At 37.8% G+C, this 22,433-nt stretch overlaps 1 protein-coding gene across 1 annotated transcript in view; it reads left to right on the forward strand.

Moving 5' to 3' along the window:
• Nucleotides 1-22,433, forward strand: part of MACROD2 (mono-ADP ribosylhydrolase 2) — a 2,147,078-nt gene that overhangs the window by 1,488,463 nt on the left and 636,182 nt on the right. Inside the window, exon 8 of the mRNA XM_072634489.1 lies at nt 4,160-4,233. Coding sequence (XP_072490590.1) covers nt 4,160-4,233 — 74 coding nt within the window. The remainder of the gene's footprint in view (nt 1-4,159; nt 4,234-22,433) is intronic.

The raw sequence follows: 22,433 nt of genomic DNA on the forward strand, positions 1-22,433 counted from the left end.
TTATAAATTTGACTCAGTTCTCTACATGTTTGAGAAATAAGGCCTTTATCAGAGAAATATGCTTGATTTTTTTAACAGTTATAATTACTAATTGTATTTCTCTCCATCTTATTTCCTCTCCTATTTATTCTACTCTCTCTCCTTTAACTCTGTACCTCCACAAGTGTTTTGCTTCTAACTACCCCTCCCCTCAATCTACCCTCTCTTCTAACATACAACTCCCCATTCTCTTATCGTTCTACTTTCCTGTAGGGTAAGATAGATTTCTATACCCAATTGATTATATATGTTATTCCTTCTTTGAACTAATTGTGGTAAGACTAAGATTCACTCACTCCCTCTTACCTCACCACTTTTCCTCTGTATTATAAGAGCTTTTTCTTTTTTTGCTTCTTTTATGTGGCATAATTTACCCAACTGTGCCTCACCCTTTGCCTTTCCCCCAGTGCATTCCTCTTACCCTCTTAATTTATTTTTTTCAATATCATCCCATCATATTCAACTCACATCTCTGTCTGTGTATACTCCTATCTGCCCTAATAATGAGAAAGATATTATGAGTTATAAATATATTCTTCCCATGGAGGAATACAAATACTTGAACTTCATTAAGTCTCTTAGAGTTTGCTTTTCCTGTTTATCTTTTTATGCTTCTCTTGAGTCTTGTATTTGAACATCAGATTTTCTGTGGAGCTCTGGTATTTTCCATCAAGAATGCTTGAAAGTCCTTTATTTTATTGAATGTCCATTTTTCCTCTGAAGGATTATATTCAGTTTTGCTGGGTAGGCAATTTATGGTTGTAATCCTAACTCCTATGACCTCCAGAATATTGTATTCCAAGCCCTCTGATCCTTCAATATAGAAGCTGCTATATCTTGTGTTATCCTGACTGTGGATCCATATTTGAATTGTTTCTTTTTGGCTGCTTGTGATATATTTTCCTTGACCTGAGAGGTTTGGAATTTTGCTATAATATTCCTGGGAGTTTTCACTTGGGAAATGAAATTGTCATTAGGACACATTTCCTTGATAATTTCTTGAAAGATGCTATCTAGGCTACTTTTTGATCATGGCTTTCGGGTAGTACTATAATTTTAAAATTGTCTCTCTTGAATCTACTTTCCAGATCAGTTTTTTTTCCCAATGAGATATTTCACATTGTCTTCTATTTTTTCATTCTTTCGGTTTTGTTTTATTGTTTCTTTGTACCTCATGGAGTAATTTGCTTCCATTTACTCAATTCTAATTTTTAAGGAATTATTTTCTTCATTGAGCTTTTGTGCCTCTTTTTGCATTTGAATAATATCACTTTTTAAGGAGTTTTTTCCTTCACTGAATTTTTGTGCCTCTTTTTTTCCATTTGACCAAATCTGCTTTGCACCATTTTTACCATTTGACTTGGTCTGTTTGTTAAGGTGTTGTTTTTTTCTGTATTATGTGTGTGTGTGTATGTGTGTCTTTTTTACCAAGCTGATGACTTGTTTTTCATGATTTTCTTGCATCACTCTCATTTCTCTTCCCATTTTCCCCCCTATCTCTCTTACATGACTTTCAAAATACTTTTTGAGCTCTTTCATGACCTGAGACCAATTCATATTTTTCTTGGAGACTTTGGATACAGCAGCTTTGACTTTGTTAAATTCTGAGTTTGTTTTGTTCGCCTTTGTCACCATGGTAACTTTCTATGGTCAGATTTTTTTTTCTGTTATTTGTTCATTTTCCTAATCTATTACTTGACTTTTAAGTCTTTGTTAAAGTAGGGCTCTGCTTCCAAGGGTGGAGGGGGCACTATCCCAGATTCCAGGGGTTTTGTGCAACTTTTCAGAGATGCTTCTAGGGAACCTATAACTTTTTAGTTCTTCCAAGGTGCTATGATCTAAGGAAAAGTGTTTACCCCTCTTCTGGCCTCTGCTCTGATCTGTGAGTAACCACAAGTACTCTTTTCTGCCCTTGAACTATCAGAATATTCTCCATTCCCCTGGGACTGCAAGCTCTGGTGTGGTAGTATTCTTCCTCACCATGGGACTAAAGTTAAAGAGATGACAAAAAGACACACTATAATCAATGAATGATGAAAATGTGATGCAAAATGGATCAAATGATGGGAACAATATAGTTTTAACTCTTCATTTCAGCAGGACTACATAGTAAATTCTTTTGGAATCCACATTCCAGTGTGGAATGGCCAGACTTGGAATAATGTGTTCTATAAATATAGAGTGAGATCATGGCAGCACCAGATCTATTTCTCCTCCTGCCCTACAAGTGATTTGGAGGTCATCTATGGGAATAACACTCAGAATGCTCCCGTGAAACAACAGATTATGATGATTTTCAATGCTTCATACACAATGGAGTGTGTGTGTGTGTGTGTGTGTGTGTGTGTGTGTGGCTAAGTGGAAGATCAATTGTTTCTGAGAATCCGTGAGGTTGTCATTTCAATCACAAATAACTAATAATCAACTCTACTTGCTATCTGTAAAGTACTTCCTTAAGCAATTATAATCTCCACCTGATTATTAATGCAGATGATCATTATCAAACTTCTTACACCTTGAATCCCCACATGCATTTTTCAGTTCAGGGACACTAGCCTTCTCAAAAAGGAAACTCCATCTCTCAGCTCCAGACATTTTCACTTACTCTTCCTCTTCCCTAGAACTCTCTCTTATTTCCATTTTCTAACTTCTCTGACTTCTTTCAAGTTGTAGCTAAAATCCTACCTTCTACAAAAAAGTCTTTCCTGATCATCTTTAATGCTTAGCCTTCCCTCTCTTATTTCCAAATTATTCCATGTACAGGTTGTGTTCATATCATTGTTTAAATGTTGTCTCCGCTTTTGGACTGTGAGCTCCTTGAGAAGAACAAGGACCATCTTGGCCTTTCTTTATATCCCCAATGCTCTGCACAGTGCCTGGCACAGAGTAGAACTTAATAAATATTTATTCACTGATTAATTATAGATTCATGACAATATTCATAGAATATTTGTAGAATATGGGAGAAGAAAACAGGAGGTAGTATTCGAACCTAAGTCCTCTGACTCCAGAGTCAGTATTTTTTTCTATACTCTCTTATTTTGTATCATTCCTTCTCTCTTGTTCCAATTTAACTTAGCCTCCTTCATCCTCTCCTTGAAGATAAGGTAAGTGCAGCACCATGACATGGAGAGATGAGGGAGAACAAGGAAAAAGAACCTTGAAATTTCCAGACACCCACACACACTCCAGTGTGCTCTTCATATTTCTTATTTCAACTCCCCACCCCAGGTAACAAAACAGAACAACTTTATGATTTTGTGCCTGCAAAAGCAGAAAACTTTATAACTTTCTTCCAGTTGTGGAAGCTACAGTGAAAATGAAGTTACAATGGTGCAAGGCTTGTAATTCATATTTTAGTGTACTTTTGAAGAAACTGTAATTGGTAGAAAAGTGTGGAGGGCTTGTTGGCCTTTTTAGCTGCAAAACTTTTTTCTTCACATTATACTATACTAAATTCTTCAGAGAGATAGACTAAATATGGCTACCATGAGTGTTTTAGTATTCCCTGTCCTAGTTCCAGATGTAAAACATTTTCATCATGAAAACCTCTGATCAAGCAGAAGGACTGATGACTGTTTCTGTTTCTAAAATCAACCTTAGTGCTTCAAGTGCTTATCAGGAAACCATGGCTATATGCCTAGGAACACATCCACACCCACTTATAATCTTGATCTGCAGTTCTCTCTGACTGGATGTATCGTTCCCATCCTTCCAAATGAAGCCCCAATCCTGCCACTTGCTTAATGCCTTCCCAGATGACTCTTGCCTGAAATGATCAATCTCTCCTCTGAATTCCTGTAGTACTAATTGTCAGTGGAATGGATTGAGTAATTAATCACACCACCCCTGTGATAGCTCACATTGTTTTGTGCTGCTATTTAATTTTTTTAATTTTATTTTTTAAATGTTCACAATGATTTGTTCTTTCTCCACAACCAGATTATAAACTGAGAGTAGCAACCATGTGTTATATGTCTTTGTATTGCCCCACAATGCCCTTCACATAGGATGCCCTCAATAAATTTGTTCTGACTTTATTAGAGATGTATTCATATGAGTGAAACACTTTCTATCTTGGGTGAATTCTCTTTTGTTTTGGTCTTTGCTCTTCTTGCAGGGTTTCCAAATGAGCCAGCTGCAGTCATAGCCCTAACCACCATCAAGGAATGGCTGAACAGAAATCATCATGAGGTAGGAAAAAAACAAATCTGCTTGTGAGCACAACTTGGTATATGTGATAAACAAATATGAAATGAAATTAGTTCTGTAGATATATTGCTGATTCTCAGTGCTGAGATAAGGCTATGAGCCATAGCCTCTGAGCCTCACTGTCCAAGTAACAAATGACATGAACAATCATGGTGGCTTGCCCATAAGTTGGAGTTGACTGTACCAATTGATATTGATGGTGAAGAAGCAGGGAATGACCAGATCAGCTGCACCATGATCTGATTCTTTGTGCTGAAGGTTGCATGGAGGAAGCGTGAGATAGATTTTGTTCTGGATAAGAAACAGGTATGGACTAGTTTTTGTTGTCATAATTTGGTCAGAAATAAAGTTCACAATATCCTTGTAACCAGCATCTTTATGGCCAAGGTGTTCTCTGTGTGCATTCGTTTTCAGGTATCCTACACTCCCTTTAGTATTTTTTTTTTAGTTATAACTAGCTATTTCCTTAATGTTAGATCCTGGTGGGAGATTTCAAAAGTCCTGGATTTCTTCCAGCTAAGCTGTCACGGTGGTGATTTTTTTTTTTTTTAAATGAAACAAAATGCTTCCAACAGAGTACTCTCCATGCCTCCTATTCTTTTCATTTAAAACAATCTTATGGGATGTATTCAGCAGTTGGACTGGAGAAATGCTGAAGGGAAGGAAGTGACAAAATAACTGGAGGCAACTCCGAGCCTTAAATTTCAGACATTTGGCAATTTACATATTATGATAGCAAGCAGATTTCAAAGAATGTGCAATTTAGTGCCTTTTTTCTTTGACTATTTTTTTTCTTCCTAGACCTCTGTATAAGCCGATTAGGTTTATGCTGTTATCCTAATGAAAGGATTGTATCCTTGGTTATTTGGGACTGTGGATAGTTTTCTTAGTCTATAGATGTATTTTATGGAAATGCCTTATTGGCTAGTTAGGCCTCCGATGCTGTCTTGAGATGGAACATTCCTGGGTGCTTTACTTTGTTTAAAGGGGCATCGGTGCTGTGATCTGTTAATTGCCACAATTTCAGTATCTCTAAAACAGGTAAGAACATCAGAAATTTCAGACAGAAGGAAGTACCATCTGGCTGTGCTTTCCTAGTTACTTTCCCCATTCCTTTTTAAGGGGCAAAACTGACAACTTGAATTTGAGTTCTAATTGGTATTTTAATAGCTTTTACCCCCTTAAATAAATAAATAAATGTATTAAGTCTAGCTGTTATAGATGCCCTAGTTAACTCACTTGTTAAATTATAGTGCTGAGAAGACCAAGGTCATGAGTTCAGTTCCCTGGGGGCCCACTTAGTTACATTTTGTTTCTATGGGCATGGATGGAACTCCTAACCTAGAACAGACATTAAATAATCTTCTGGGGCTCATGAGGGGAAAATTAAGTGATCAGCTCAAATACATCATTCATCTGGATGCTACAGGAAGGGGGGAAAAGTAGCCAACTAGTGTCAGGAAGTTGGGAAAAACTCAGTTCAAATCTTGCCAGGGATGCTTCCTAGCTATATGACCTTGGACAAACCACTCAACTTTATATGCTTCAGGTAATTTCCTAGATTTATGTATTAAGTCTTAGAAAATTGTAGATCTACTTTGGTGAATAGAATTCCTACACTGTTAATTCTCTTTCCTGAGAAAATTACAGATTCTTTGATATTCCTTTGCTAATATTTACAACCCAAATTAATAATTCCCCAGTAGATTTTTTTTGCTCTTATGCGACATTTACAAAATCAGTATTAATAGAAATTCCCAGGATAGTCCCTTTGCAATTTCCTTTCTGTCCTCATTGTCTTTGTTATTTGTTTTACAAAGCAGACATTACTCAAATAAACATTGCTTTTATGGACTCCGTAGTGTTTTCCCAATGAATTGATCGTAAGTGGTATGTTTATAGATCAAGGACACAAAAATAGATTTTTTGAAGAAATGTCTTCATTTCTCTTTTTATTCTGTGCTCCAACTCTGCCACCACAAACACTTAAAAAACAATCAATGTGAAATGTTTTAAGAAGAAGCCTGTTTCATGCATTGTATTAGTGTAAGAAAAGAAAGTGTATGTGAAAATTCTCATAATTTTCACTTTTGCATCCTACTGTAGTTTTCAAATGCATGTGTAGTAGTTCTAAGAAATCATTTTCATGGTTAAAGGGATGAATAAATACAATGTAAGTTCTTCCTTCACTGGTCACTTCCCATAGTCAGAGCAGATATTTGGTATTCATGTCTTGGTCTCGTTTAACTTAAGGTTGTTGAAATTATTGTCATATGGATATTTCCACTTGACATGTCACCAAATAAAATACATTTTGAGTTCTAGATCTTTGTGGAATGATACTTAATTTCATTTTTTTGGTTTAATTAATAAAGGTTTCACTTGACAAGGCTAATTAGGCAAGTTGGACTGGTGAAAAGAGCATTGGATTCATTGGAAGCAGACTCTGTTCAGTGCTTATTAGCTATATGAACTTGGATAAGTCTCTTAACCTCTTTAATTTCTCTCTAAGATGGCATCAATATTGGCATTACTTGCCTACCTCACTAGACTGTTATAAGGAAATAATAAAATGTATAATAAACATAATTATCTATTTTCATGTAAGGTATTACTAATTGTATGCGAAATAAAGAATTGTAACTAGGGTCAGTTGACTGAGCTTTGAGTCAAGATACTGAAATTTAGTAAGTACTGGTAGCATCACAAGAACCTAGATTTAGAATTGGAAGGGACCTTTGAGGCTGAATTCAGCTCCTTCATTTTATAGATGGAGAAATTGAGGCAGAGACGTCAAATATTTTAGCATCAAGGGAAATAAGTGAGCTTTGCACCTAATTGGCAAAAATAATTAATTAAAATTGTAGGCTACCAGATGGATCTCTTTTCGTCTCAGTGGTTACGTGCCAAGTATACCCTTCCTCAGCCCAGCCCTACTTTGCTTCCAGATTCCCCAGAAGCACTTTAAGGATATTCTTGGTTTGTTCTCTACTTCCCCCCTACCCCCACCCTCCATTAGCAGGTGTTGCTGTTTTCCACAGGCAGTGTTTCAGGTTGTCTTTCCCTATCATCCCTTAATTTGTCTTTAACAAGCTGGCATGAAGGTTGGCTGATTTATTTAGTTGTCACAGAGTAGGGCTTCTTTGATTCTTCAAGACTACATAAGGTCTCTGCCAATAGCTAGGCACTAGTGTTGTCCTGTAGGGTATCTTTATAGGTTAAGCACAGCTTGAGTCTGCGCCTCTGGCTTTTTAACAAACACCATGAATGACCAGCATAGAAGCAGGCCCTACTCAATCCTTGTGTCCCAGGCAGTGTTGCTGCATTTGGGCTAAAACTTGACACATCATAGAACAGAAGCAAAGCCTTCAACATTTACAGATTCTGCCCCCAGCAATGAAAGTTTCATACTAAACTGAAATGTTTTTGAAAAATATAGAGAAGCACCTATAAATTCACCCAGTTATATTCAGCTACCTTTAGATGGTGTGTTGTCAACCAGACAGCAACAGGACCGCTGAATCCTCCTAACAATGATAAAAGTGTAGTCAGGACCACAATCAAAATCTGCCATGTACAGAATTGCTTCTAGTGGTTTCACTTTTCACAAGGAGTGACTTTGTTGTAGAGGTAAGTGGTTAGAGAAAGGTGCAGATGTGGAAGTGAGGAATGAGCAGCAAATCTCCCCATCTGCCATGAAGTTAGTGTAGCCAGTTTAAATCATCATCAAGCTATTTCATGCATTCTTCATTTTCTATGGCATCTAAAAATACCTTTCCTTGTAGAATTATGTCCCTCTCCACCACCATTCTTCTCTTATGAGATACCCCTTTAAATCTGGAAGTCTGCCTAAGCAACGTTTTTCTAGTACATTGAGGACTGGACTACCCCAGAGAACAATTTGGCATTTGCCTGTTGGCCTCTGAGGTTAATGTCATAGAATGTGTTTTTCCTCCAGAAGTGAGTGGAAGGAGACTCCTGTATCTCCACTCTCTACTAGGGCCCGATTTCATGCTATCTTTCCCAGCCTGCTTTATGGAAGGCTGTGAGACCCCACTTTTTCTCATTCAGTATTTTAAAACGTGCTGTAGGAGTTGTGATTTCCATATAATGCAAGATATAAAGCTAGAACCTATACCTCACTTGGTCAGGTGATATAATTTTACCAAATCTGATATTGAAATAGAAATTCAGGGAATTTTTGGCAAACTTTTTAAAGTTAAACATGAAATAGTGATTTTGGGCTTAGCTAAAAGTCATCTTGGTACAGATGACTTTTACGTTTGAAAGTCCTGAGTTATAGGTCTATCTGTGACACTTGACAGCTGTATGGCCCTGGAGAAGACACTCAAACCTCTCTGTGCCTCAGTTTCTTTGTCTGTAAAATGGGGATAATTGTGCTATTACCCATATCACAATGTTGCTTTATATAAAACATGTTGGGAATTTTGTTATTTGCCGTTTTTGAGGATTTGCATACCTGTTGTTCAGTTATTTCTGATTCTTGACCCCATTTGGGGGTTTTCTTGGCAGAGATAGTGAAGTGGTTTGCCATTTTATTTTACAGATGAGGAAACTGAGGCAAACAGGGGGAAGTGACTTGCCCAGGATCGCATAGCTAAGAAATGTCTGATGCTGGATTTGTACTCAGGAAGATAAGTCTTCTTGACTGTAGGCCCAGCACTCTATCCACTGCGCCACCTAGCCAGCTCTTTGTGTTTGTGTATATGTGTTTAATTTTGCCCTTCTAATTAGTCCTAAATCTACAATGTAGAGTCTATTTTCTTGAGCTTGCCCCACTGCCCAAATTCTGGAGACAGTGCCACTCCTTTGTAAATCTGCAGAATGATTTACAAGAGCACTTTCCCCCTCCTGCAGTGGGGAGAATAGTGTTCAATAATTCAGATTTGTCCAACACTTTGAAGGTTGCTAATTAAAGCAGCTGGACAACAAAGCTATACAAATTGGAGGCCCAGACACACACACCTGAGGCGGGGACCCAGCTGCATCTGGCCGAGTGTTGGCAGTGGTATTTCCCAGCATCATTGCCCATTCAAGCACTCTATAGGGGATTCAAAATCCCATCTTCAGACCCTATTGTGCCCCAGGGGGGCAGAATTTCAATGGGGCAGCTTTTCATTCATCTTGGAAGGCAATGAGTAAGCACAAGACTAGACAGATTTATTGAATGGGTCGAGTCTCGTGCAGGTCACTTGGGCACAGTCCCAGTGCATTAAAAACAAAGCCTGGATATTTAAGAGGAGAAGGAAAGTTTTCTCAGACTGAGTTCATTATTGTTCTCTTGTAGCAGTCTGATCCTCTTTTTAAAACAAACTGCCAAATTACTAATAATGTATTAATTCCAAAAGGGTGGCATAAATACTGTAATGGGATCCTAGAATCAGAGTCGGGAAGGACCTCAGAAACCATCTAATCAAGCCCCTTTATTCTACCGATGAAGAAATTAAAGCTAGCCAAGGTCAAATGACCTGCCCAAAGTCGTACCGGCTGGAAGGAACAGAAAATATCACTCCCACTTATGCCATATTGAGTTCTCATTTTGCATACTGCATCCTCCCTATTAACCAGCTAAAGTGCTGAGACATGGCACCCACAGCTTTGCTGCAGATGAGAAACCCTGCCTCAAGCTAGGGCAGGTAGGTGGCACAGTGGATAAAGACGCATCTGCCTGAGTTCAAATCTGCCATCAGACACTAGCTGGGTGCCTCTGTGCAAGTAGCTTAACCCTATTTGTCTCAGTTTCCTCATCTGTATATTGAGCTGGAGAAGAAAATGATAAATCACTCCAGTATCTTTGCCAAGAAAATCTGAAAATGGGGTGATGAAGAGTCAGACACAACTGAAACGACCATACAAAAACACTCAGACTAATTTGGAATTGATTTTTTGTGTCTTAGCATGTTGTCATTACCTCATCACCCTAAGGTCTGGTGATTTGCAGTCAGAAGACGAACCTGGTTTCAAAATTAGTAAAGAGAGAGTGACAGTAGAAACAAACATCCCTCTAAGCAAACTGTGAGTAGTTAAGGAAAACTGGATTAATTTGCGGCAACCCACCCAAGTAGCCAGCTACTCCCTCTATACTTCTCCACACCCACCACCATGGTGCACCCCCTTTCCCCCCTCCAAAAATCATAATGTATTCTGAGAGAACTGAATAGAATTCTCTAGTAGAGAAAAAAGAATCAGGTCCCATCCTGTAGGAAATTATCCTCCAGGCATTCAGTGCAGAAATGTCCATTGAGTCTCTGGAGGAGTTCTGAATGCCTCTTTTGGTGCTAATTTGACAAGGTCAGAGACATCTCCACTTGTTTTCTCATTATGGGTCACAAAGGAACGCTTGCACTTTTTCTTTCTGTGCCAAAGCAGGTTTTTTTTTTTTCTTCCTCCCCCTGCTTGGCAGAGAGCTTTGAACATATGCAGTGTTAAAAAATTGTTTGTCACTTTTATTTCAGAATCACATTATGTATTACTAAAAAACCAGTATGTGGCCAGCCGTATGCCACTGCATGAAGAGCCTCAGTTTCTCTGGGATTCTGTAAAAACAGGTCTTAAACTACAGCTGATATTATGCAGGGGATATTTTATGCTCTACATGGTGATTTACATTGTAAAATTGTGGAGGAAAACATACAAGGAAGTTCTGTCATTCTCTGATTCACACACATTCCTGAATTCCAAAGAAGCTGATACAGCTCTTGGGGGTACCCTGTGCTTTCATGTTACCCCACGTGGTTGTATGTCAGAAAATGTTTCTGTATACCTATGTTCTCAGCAGTTTTACTTGTCCAAGGTATAGCTTCAAATGTGTATTTAAAATTAAAAACAAACAAAAAACCCTCTAACCTTAAAATATTCATATCCTGAATTAGAATATGGATATGTTCATAATAATCCTATTATGCTGTTACAAAAATGTATCATTTGACTAGCCAAAGCATAATATTCAGGTGGAAAAATTGAAGATCATCAAATGTGACATAATCACAGAAAATGATTTCCAGGTTTGAGACATATACCATGCTTTATTTTTTCCTCTTCAAGAAATATGACTTGCAAATGTTGTCTCTCTTTCTTTCTTTTCATCTTCCTTTTCCTCCCTTTCTCTTCCTCCTCCTCTTCCTCCTTCTCTCTGTCTCTCCCTTTCCCCATCTATCTGTCTCTGCCTCCCCTTCTCTCTCCCCTTCTCTCCTGTCTGTCTCTTCCCTTCTCCATCTCTCTGTCTCTCCCTCCTCTTTCTCTTCCTCCTTTCTCCATTCTTTGTCTCTCTTTCTCTGTCTACATCTCTCTCATCCTTTAACTGGAAGACATAAATGATAATTATGAATATTCTTCCCTTACTTCTTTTCTGAGAAGGTTTGTAATGTGCAATTACTTTGGTACACTTAAGCTTTTGTGTTTTTAATCTCGTGGGTCTAATCATAGGATTCCCAGGAAAAGTCAGGAGTAAAGGCGTTTCTCCTGTGCTCAATGGAAGTGTTCAGGCCTGTTCGATGAAACCATAGGGCACTTGCATGAGAGTTTGCCAAGTAACCACCCCATAACCCCCCACTCAATGTTGTTCCCAGAACTGGTTGCACCTGGCACAGGCTAGGGTCTTAAAAGCCAGAAATAAACCCCCTTTGTCATTTTCTCCACAATTCATGCCCCTACCTCATACAGTCAACAACAGAGCTGTAACATAAGGAGCTGTTTTATTATTACTATATTAGTAAGTGCAGACCTGTAAGTTCAGGCAGTCAGTGGAAATGCCTTGTGTGGGCAGGACTTCAATTAGACACTGTTTGAGAGGTGAAGCCTCATGACCTCTCACGATTTCTGTGTGTGTGTGTGTGTGTGTGTGTGTGTGTGTGTGTGTGTGTGTGTGTGTGTGTGTGTGTGTGAAGCCTTCCAGAATGGGGATGGATGCCTCATTAAGGTTCTAGGGCACTTGAGCTCACTCTAGCCATCTGAGGATTCAGAGCTTTAGCCAGATGAGCTGTAGCTCATCGATGCCTTTCCTCAGTCCATTTTGTGACTTTCCGTGTCTGTCAGCCCAATTATAAAAGCTTAACATTTCAAGAAGCCTTAAAGGTCAGTAAGTCCAGCTGCCTAACCTGTGTAGGGGTGCTTTTTACAACATCCTTGACAAATGTAGCTTGTGTCTGAACACATCTTAGTGCTTAGCACAGTGCCTGACACGTAGTAGGCACTTAAAATGCCAATTGACTAACTTCTACAGCCCGTTCCATTTTTTGTACAATTCTAATTATTTTTTACATAGCTATTTTATCGATATATTTTGTTTTTATATCACACATTTCCTACTGATCCTTTATGAGAAATATTTTAAAAGAGGGGAAACCAAACATTTGAGCAAAAGTAATCAACATATCAAAAAAGCCCAATATTATACACAGAGTTCCAGAAGCATAGTTCTTCCCTCCATCTCTACCCAAAGGTAGGATGGTATCTCTTTATATGTTTTCTGGGCAATAAGTTTGGTCATTATAATTTCATGAGATATAGTTTTGATCATTTTTGCTCCTTCTGTTTATGTCATTTTCACTACGTTTATTATTTTTCTTTGTTCAGCTTGCTTCATGTTGTTGAAATCATCTAAGTCTCCAAATTTTTGTGGTAAAGGTGCTTTACGTTCATATGCCAGATTGGATTTAGCAATTCCCTAACTGCTGACCATCTATTCACCCCACTGTAATTCTTTGCTTACTACAAAAAAAATTCCACTCTATACATTTTGGTGTATGTGGGGCCTTACTTTTTATCATTGACATTGTTGAGGCATATGGCTGATGGTGGCATCTCTAGATCAAAGAGTAGACACACTTTAGTCATTTTCTTAGCATAATTTAAAAATTCTTTCCAGAATGGTTGGACCAATTCACAACCCTATTAACAATACTGTATTTATATATTCCCTTTGATATTGACCATTCTTATCTTTTCTCATATTTGTCAAATACTTGGGTGTTCTTTGAAACTTAGCAGTTGATTTGATTTGAAATGTCTAATTAGTGACATAGCATTCTTTCATATGCTTGTTAATAATTTGCAATTTTTTTTTCTTTTTTTTGACACAGTTTATAACAGATAAAGCAATTCAAACTTTTGGTCAGGTGATACTTATTTTTACAGCATTTACAATATGGACCACAAAAGAATTTTTTTTTTTTAAACATTAACCAACTGAGACACAAATAATATTTATGTTGCTAACTTCACAAGCTCTTGGCCTAATTGTCTCCATAGTATTACTAAGAATTAAAGGACCCTAACTTAATGTTGTTGGTCTAAAGTTCTATGCCTAATAGCTTAATTTTAGACTTAGCCTCAGATGTTCCCGTACCAATAATTTATAATTGAATAGATCTGGTATTAAGCTTACAAACCTTTTGACTATAGGAAATTGCCAACAATAGTAAGGACATTTCAGGGATACAATATCTCCCCAACTTCATGTCAGTTCCTGGCAGGATTAGATTATCCACGTGCATTCAGTCAGGCTTAAAGTCTGCCAGGTGTCAGTGGAGAAATTGAGTCAGGAGAATCCCACCTCATCCCATGCTGAACAGCCACTCTCCCACCCTTCCCTTGAGATCATCTATACAGTTCATACCAGCATCTCATCAGCTTACTGGCATCATGGATTGGAAGCTCAGATCATCTTTCTTGTTACCCGTAACTGGAATTAGACTCAGAAGAACAGTCACTTAATAGTCCCATAGCATCTAAAAATGGCAAGTTCCAATAACCAGGTTTCAAATATGATTACAGTTTGAATTTGGCTAAGGAACATCTTTTGAGGCAAGTCTTAAGTGGCTTACATGCCTTTCTATACATGTTCTAGTTCCTGATTAAATGGCAATCATAAAATTAAATTTACCATTAAAACCTTGACTTTTCCATTAATGCCAAATTTTACCCGAGGTTACCTTCCTCTAGGAAATTTAGACTGAAATTCTTTTCTCCAAACTAAAGATGTCATTGTTTTATTCTCAGTAATTAATTCAGTCTATTGTTTTAATATGAATTGCTTTTACCTCACTTTGTAACGTCCAATTTTTCTCCCCATCACTCCACTCCCCCCACTTCCTAATACCTTGCATTCTGATTACTCCTTCCCTCAATGTACCCTCCCCTCCATCACACCCCACCCCTCTCCTATCCCCATCTTCTCTCTTTTCTTGCAGGGCAAGATGAATTTCCATGCCTGTATCCCTGTAGTTCTTATTTCCTGGTTATGTGCAATAAAAATTTTCAACATTCATTTCTAATACTTTGAATTCCAACTTCTCTCCCTCCCCCTCTCCCTCCCCAGCCATACTGAGAAGGCTAGCAATTTGATATAGACTAAATATGTGTTGTTTTGCAAAAGTCTTCCATAATAATCATGTTATGTAATACTAATTATATTGCCCTCTGACCTACCCTATCCCCCCTTACTTTCCCCCCTACAATTGACCTTGTCCCTTCTCAAAAGTGTTCATTTCTTCTCCCATTTGCCCTCCCTTCTAACATTCCCTTTGCTCCACTTGTTGCCTCCTCTCCTACTTTCCTGTGGTGTGATATAAATTTTCATATCAAATTTAGCGAGCTTGTTATTCCCTCCTTCAGCCACACATGGGGAGAGTAGCTTTATTTTTCCCCCTCTCCTCTTCTCCCTTATCTCCTCCATTGAATAAGATTTTTCTCATCTCTTTTATGCATTATAGCCTGCCTCATTCCATTACTCCCTTTCTCTTCCCGGAATTTTCCTCCTTCACCCTTTAATTTTTATTTTATTTTATTTGTGTGTGTGTGTGTATGGATATCATCTCTTCTGACATAACACATCCTGTACTCTCTATCTATCTATGTGTATGTGTGTGTGTATGTGTATGTATAATCTCTCCAACTACCCAAGTACTGAGAAAAGATTCAAGAGTTAAAAATATTTTCTTTCCATGTAGTAATGTAAACAGTTCAGTTTTAGAGAGTCTTTTATGATTTCTTCTTTTCTGTTTACCTTTTCATGCTTCTCTTGATTCTTGTTTTAGGAAGTCAAATTTTTAAATACAGATCTGGTCTTTTCCTCAACATGAATTCTTGAAAGTCATCTATATTACTGAATGACCATTTTTTCTCTTGAAGTATTATATTCAGATATGCTGGGCTGGTGATTCTTGGTTTCAATCCCAGTTCCTTTGACTTCTGAAATATTCCACTCCAAGTCCTTCAATCCCTTAATGTTGAAGCTGCCAGATTCTGTGTTATCCTGATTGTATTTCCACAGTACTCAAATTGTTTCTTTCTAGCTGCTTGCAGTATTTTCTCCTTGATATGGGAACTTTGAAATTTGGCCATAGTATTCCTAGGAGTTTCTCTGTTCAGGTTTCTTTCAGGAGGTGACCAATGAATTCTTTCAATATCCATTTTGCCCTCTGATTCTAAAACATCAGGGCAGTTTTCCTTGGTAATTTCATGGAAGATAATGTCTAAGCTCTTTTTTTGATCATGGCTTTCAGGTAGTCCAATAATTTTTAAATTATTTCTCCTGGATCTGTTTTCCAGGTCAGTTGTTTTTCCAATGAGTTGTTTCACCTTATCTTCTATTTTTTCAGATTTTTGGTTTTGTTTACTAACTTCTTGGTTTAACTCATAGTCATTCATTTCCCTGAACTCAATTCTCTCTTTCAACAAATTATTTTGTTCAGTGAGCTTTTGAACCTTCTCCTCCATTTGACTAATTCTGCTTTTTAAAACCTCCTTCTCCTCGTTGGCTTTTTGGACCTTTTTTTCCAATTGAGTTAGCCTCTTTTTAAAGCTGTTATTTTCCTAGCATTTTTTTTGGATTCTCCTTTAGTAAGCTGCTAACTTGTTTTTTAAGGTCTTCTATTGCCTGAGCCCAGTTTAAGTTCCCTTTGGAGGCAAGGGCCTTGACTTCCTCTGACAGTATGCCTTGTTCTTCCTCATCTGAAAGGATGGGGGGAGACACCTGTTACCCAAGAAAGTAACCTTCTATGGTCTTATTTTTTTTCCCTTTTTTGAGCATTTTTCCAACCAGTTACTTGACTTCTGGCTTTTCTGTCCACACCCACCTTGCCTCCAGTTCCACCAAGCTTGGGGGCTGAGATTCAAATGAGCTGTTCAGGTAAGTGTGAGTTTAAGATCAGCTGCTCAGGTGGGGGCAGGGCTACCACGGAGGGCTCAGTTCCCTCAGGGGGTTTATGATGAGACCTTCAACAATGGATGCGGGCTACTGCCTGCTTTGGGAGCCCCTGTCCACTGCTGCCACTACTGCTGCCTCCTGAGGGGGCCTGAGTTATGGGGACACCCAATTCCCCTCTCAGCCAGCCGAAAAGTCCCTCTCACTGACCTTTGGCGCCTGTGGGTTGAGGGATCTGCGCTGCTGCTGGAGATTCCATCCCTGAAGCCTGCTCGGATCTTCTTCTCTTGGTACCATATGGCCAAGGCAGGGCTGGGCTCTGCTCCAAGACTGGTGCGCGACAGACCTTTCCCATCAGGTTTTTCAGGTCTCTCCGGAACAGAAATCTCCTCCACTCCATTGTTCTGTGGCTTCTGCTGCTCTAGAATTTGTTGAGAGTTCTTGACAGGTATTTTATGGGCTGTGGGGTAAGAGCTAAGCATATGTACTTCTTTCTACTCTGCCATCTTGACTCCTCCCCCAATGTGCAATTCTTTTGAGAATATCCTTTGATTTATCTTTTGAGGAATATTTTTTGTTTTATATATTTCTATTAATTCTTATCTACATATCTGGTTTAGCATACTCTTTAAAGGATATTCAGTATGATGATTTTTTTCCCCAAGTTTTCCACTTTCCTACTTATCCTAAGTACTTCAATTTTGCTTTTGTAAAACTTTTCAATTTCATGTAAACAAAATTATCTATTATGTTTTTTATGATCTCCTCCATCCTTTGTTAATTTTATAAATCAACCAATAGCCATAGCTGGGAACTTGATTGTGTTCTCTTCTATTATGTGTGTATGTATGTATGTGTGCGTATGTGTGTGTGTTGACTTTCAGTATTTAGGTCACATGTCTTTTAAATTTATTCTCACGTATGGTGTAAGATGTTGTTCTAAACTTAATTTCTGCCCAACTGCTTTCCATTTCTTCCCCCAGCATGAGAACTATAATTGTGTGTTTGTGTGTGCGCGTATGTTTTAAATGCTTACTGAAATAAAATATGTCACTAGAATGTAGTATGTCTGCGACTAAATGTCTGAGTCAATTTAAAGAATCAAGCACTTTCTTAGTATTGCTCTATTTTACTTTTTTGTTTCCCTGTTTTCTAGTTTTAAGGGCATTTTTCTTGATAGAAAAGGAAGAAAAAGCCTAATTCCATTCCCTTTTAGGACACCAGAGACGTATTCTACCCCCCCTTCATAATTCCTTTTCTTTCATCTTCAATCTTCTGTTCTGTCTTCTTATAGCCTACCTACAAATATATCCATTCTCTGTATCCTAACAGAAACATAAAATCACAAACATAAATATGCACACAACTTCCTTGACCTTTCTACTTATCAAGCTATTTATTGTCTTATTCCAAGAAGAGTTGCCTATATTAATTTGTTCTACTTGCTTAGCATCTACTCAGTCCTTAAAACACCGAAATCTGACTTACACCACTATTATAATAAAACCGCTTTCTTTTAGTGTGCCAGTGACTTCCTAACTGACAAATCCAATGGACTCTCCACAGTCTTCATCCTCCTTGCCTTTTCTGCATCATTGCACAATGATGATCGTGTCTTAATACTTTCTCCATCAGTGACTTTACTCTCTTGCTTCTCTTACTTTTCTAACCACTCTTTTTCAATTTCCTTTGCTGATTTGTCTTCTTTTTATGCCATACATGAGGGTGTTGCTCAAGAATCTGTCTTTAAAGTCTTTTCTTCCCCTCCATGTATATATTGTCCTTCTTAGTGATTTTATCATCCTGGGAGCTTAAATTATCATCTTTGATACACATATGTTCTAACCATACTCTCTCAAAGCCAAGTAGGATATATTTCCACATATGCTCCCCCTACCCAAAATTTCTAACATATCTTCAATCGTTCATGAAGGCCACTTTTCTCTGCCATCAGCTCAATCTTTCAGCATCTCTGTTTCCTCTATTTTAGAGAGTCTGTGACCAGCACTCCAGTTATATTTAACCACTTAACAATGAATAGCTTTTACAAAAGAATGTTTATTTCAAAGATGATATAGTAAAAACGTATTTCAAATATTTTCTCCATCACCTCAGGGACATAATTCATTCTAAGCCAACTCTGTCTACAAGTATATCGGAGTGGGATGTGTGATTAGGTTAAGACTTGAGATCAGTTTCTATATAGTGTTGATCACACTAAGTTCACCCTCCAAAGGGGGCATTATTGTGAGTATCTGGGCCTGAGGTCATTCTAAATGTTAGTACTGTGTTTCTAAGTGCTCCTCAGAATCAGGCCTGACTAACACTAGAGCTGGATTCCTGGATTTCTAGATTCCTATGGCTCAAACTCTTGGCCTTTGAAATTCAAAAAGTTGAAGGTTCCACTCCCTGCATTGAGAATGGGAGATGATGTTTGAAGTAGCTTGAAAGGTCCCATTTCTTGGGGACCATATGGCCTGGAGGGAAGGAGAAAGCCTCATAGGTCTTCTCTTTATACTATTGTCTTACTAGATGCCATAAATGAAGGAGTCACCTCACCACCCTAGACACAAATGCATTTTAAGGAGAGAGAGAGAAGGAGAGAGAGAGAGAGAGAGAGAGAGAGAGAGAGAGAGAGAGAGAGAGAGAGAGAGAGAGACAGACAGAGACAGACAGAGACAGAGACAGAGAGACAGAGAGAGACAGAGAGAGAGACAGAGAGACAGAGAGAGACAGAGAGAGAGAGAGAGAGAGAGAGAGAGAGAGAGAGAGAGAGAGAGAAGAGAGAGAGAGAGAGAGAGAAAGTTGACTCAGGCCCCTCAAAAAATTCTGAAGACTAGCTAAGCAGCCAATGAAAAGAAAAGGTACTTCCTGACCATCAGTAGTCCAAGCAGAAACAGCTACAGAATGTCTGTGAGTCAAAATATGGTTGAGGAGTACAAGATTCACTTTAATGATAATATGATAATACTTATAAACAGAAAAAACAAGTGAATCCAGTTTCATCAATCTCTGAGATTCTTGAAATGGTCTAGGATATTCTTTAACATTGACATTATTTTCTAGAGGTTTAGGATTTCAAAAAATCTTCACAAATGAGTATAGGTGGTTCATATTGCATATACACAATACATTAGGAGATGAAAGTAGTAAGATTGAAGCTAGAGGTATAGATGTGGCAACCATCTGAATAAAGTTGTAATGGGGGTTGAGCTCATATACAGATCTCATCTGCTTGGTAAGAGCATATGTTCCCATAGAGAGTGATTTGGAACTGCTTCCAGGAGAATCAAGATGTCATGTGAGGGAAGTACATGAGTAGACAGACATTCTTAAAAATATACAGAACTTCCTAGCAGCACCTTGAGAAGTTTCTATCTACTGTATATCTTTTGATTTTTCTAGTTAAAGCTGACTTTCTTCAGTACCATTACTCATGACACATTAACCAAAAAAGAAGACTGATTTTTATTCAGTTTCCCATTTTGCATGATTTTTCATATGGCAAAAGCATTGAGTGCTTAAAGTTTTCATTGTAAAAATGCATTTCAATTACATTATGGACTTTAAAAAGCTTTTGTAGGTTGGCTCATAAATATGGGCCTCAATTTATGACTTCTTTTCTATGGGAAAAATGTGTTCTGAGTTCCTAGATGTTGGCACAAAAATGTGGTTCATTGACCAAAAAGGATTCAAAAATGACCTTAGAGTTCATTAAAAGGAACAGAGTGTCCAAAAAGGGGGAAGTGATAGCTCTACTGGACTATAGACTCCATTTAAGTATTCAATTTCAGGTGTCACATTTCAGGAAGGCCATTGAAAAGTTATAGAACAGCTATTCTTAACCTGGGGCCCATAGATGCCCAAGTTATTTGTGGATCAATTTCAGAGACTCTGTGGAATTTAACAGGGGAAAAAAATGTATTTTTATTTCATCATAGTTGGTTTCCTTCCTAATACTTATTTTATTTTATGCATTTAAGCATGTTGTTCTGAGAAGGGGTTCATAGGTTTCACATAGGCCAAAGGGTTTCTTATGGTGCAAAATAAAGTTTATGATGCACCATGTAGATCATTCACAGAATAACACCTGGGATACTGGGGAGCCTGAAAATAATGCTATTTAAGAACTGGTTGAAGAAATTTGCAATACTTAGCTTAGAGAAAGAAGATGAGATAGAGTGAGACTAGGAGTTTTGATAAATGTTTTTAGCATTTGAACAGTTATAAGAGGAAGAAAATAATCAATTAGCATTTATTACATACCCAATATTTCCCCCACATTTTCTATGTTCTACCGACACAAAGACAAAAACAAAGCAACCTTTGTCTCTAAAGAACTTCCTTTTAAGGGAAAACAATATGTGGTTATAAAGCCAAATGCAAAACATATATAAAGTAATTTTAGGTAGTAGGCCATTTGTAGGGGATCAGATTTGGCTTCCAGTCTCAGGTAGCACCTGAACTCAGCTTTAAAGGAAAGCTGGGAATTCTAAGGGAGCAGGGAGGATAATGTGAATTCAACATGTTGTAGACAGCATAGACAAAGGCATAAGGATGGGGAAGCAGGATAGCATGTACAGGTAACAACAAACAGCTAGCAAGCCAGCTTGCCTGCAACGTAGAGCATGTAAAAGAGAGCAATAAATCTGGAGCCAGACTGTGAAGAACTTTTAAAGCCCCATAGAGGAGTTTGTAATTTATCCTAGAAGCAAAGGAACCATTGCAGTTTCTCGAGCAGCAGAATGACATGGTCAAATCTGTGTTTTAGGAATATCACTTTTAGCAGCTGTATGGAGGAAGGATTGGATTAGCTGGAGACATAAAGATTAATTAGGAAGCTATTGACCTGATTCTAATACCATGTTCTAGTCTGACCATAGCCCTCACATTTTGCAAAGGATATTCTTAAGCTGCAAGGCATTCAGGAGACAGCTCCTGGGATAATGAGGAAACTCAAAACCATATCATATATGGATCATTTGAAACAATTAGGAATATGTAGTCTGGAAAAGAGAGAGGAAAGTGAATTGCTATTTTCAAGTATTTGGAGGACTATCACATGGAAAATGAATTGGACTTTTTCTGTTTGGACCTATAGGATAGAGATAGCAGAAATGGATGGAAATTGGAGGTTTGTCTTCAGTTTGATAGAAAGAAAAATAATCAGGTATGATTAAAAAAGTAATGGATTGCTTTAAGAGGTAGTGAATTCCCAATTAATGACATTTTCAAGTGACACCCTGGTGACTATAGTAGAATAGATTCCTATTTAGATATGAATTGGTCCACATTTTTCCAAAGTCTCTTCCAACTCTGGGATACTATTATTCTGTCATTTTTCATTGACCTTTGACATTTTTGTACATTGAGTATGGCTTTGGTGTTGTTTTAAGCCAAAGATAATTTGTTGATCTCTTTGGAGATGTTGAGATTGGGCAGCAATTAGAATAGCTTTTGACATCATAATGATTGGATTCAAATCAAGGTCTGAACAAATACGATATAATTAAGTAAAAAAGTTTTTTTAAAAAAAATTTCTATTGTGTCTTTTCTGTGTAAAATAATTCATTTTCTTTTATCTCCTTATATCTTCATATCATATTTACTTTCTACAGGCACAGAAACAAAAATAAATTATGTTTCTGACTTACTTATCTCCCATTTTCCCCAAGGAACCTGGATGAAAGAAAAAGGCTATGCTTTCCTAAGAAGATTGTCAGTTAGCAATATTTATTAAGCATGAATTATATGACAATTGTTTTATTGGGTGCTATGGACCAGTATAGATACATGGAAAATGCCATAGATGTAGACAGACCTCTCCAGAGAATATCATGAATTTCTGGGTTTGGTGAGAGAAGTCCTGTTTGGAAGGTTTTGATCAGTAGCCTGGGAATAGCACAGAACATGGGTCTCCAACAGGTCCCTTTGGGTTGCTTCACAGATGACCAAATCATATAATCCCAACCATTGTCCTTTTGTTCAGATGAATATTTAAGTAAATAAGTCTTGG

Source organism: Notamacropus eugenii, chromosome 1 (genome assembly GCF_028372415.1).
Source record: "Notamacropus eugenii isolate mMacEug1 chromosome 1, mMacEug1.pri_v2, whole genome shotgun sequence".
Taxonomy (NCBI): Eukaryota; Metazoa; Chordata; class Mammalia; order Diprotodontia; family Macropodidae; genus Notamacropus; species Notamacropus eugenii.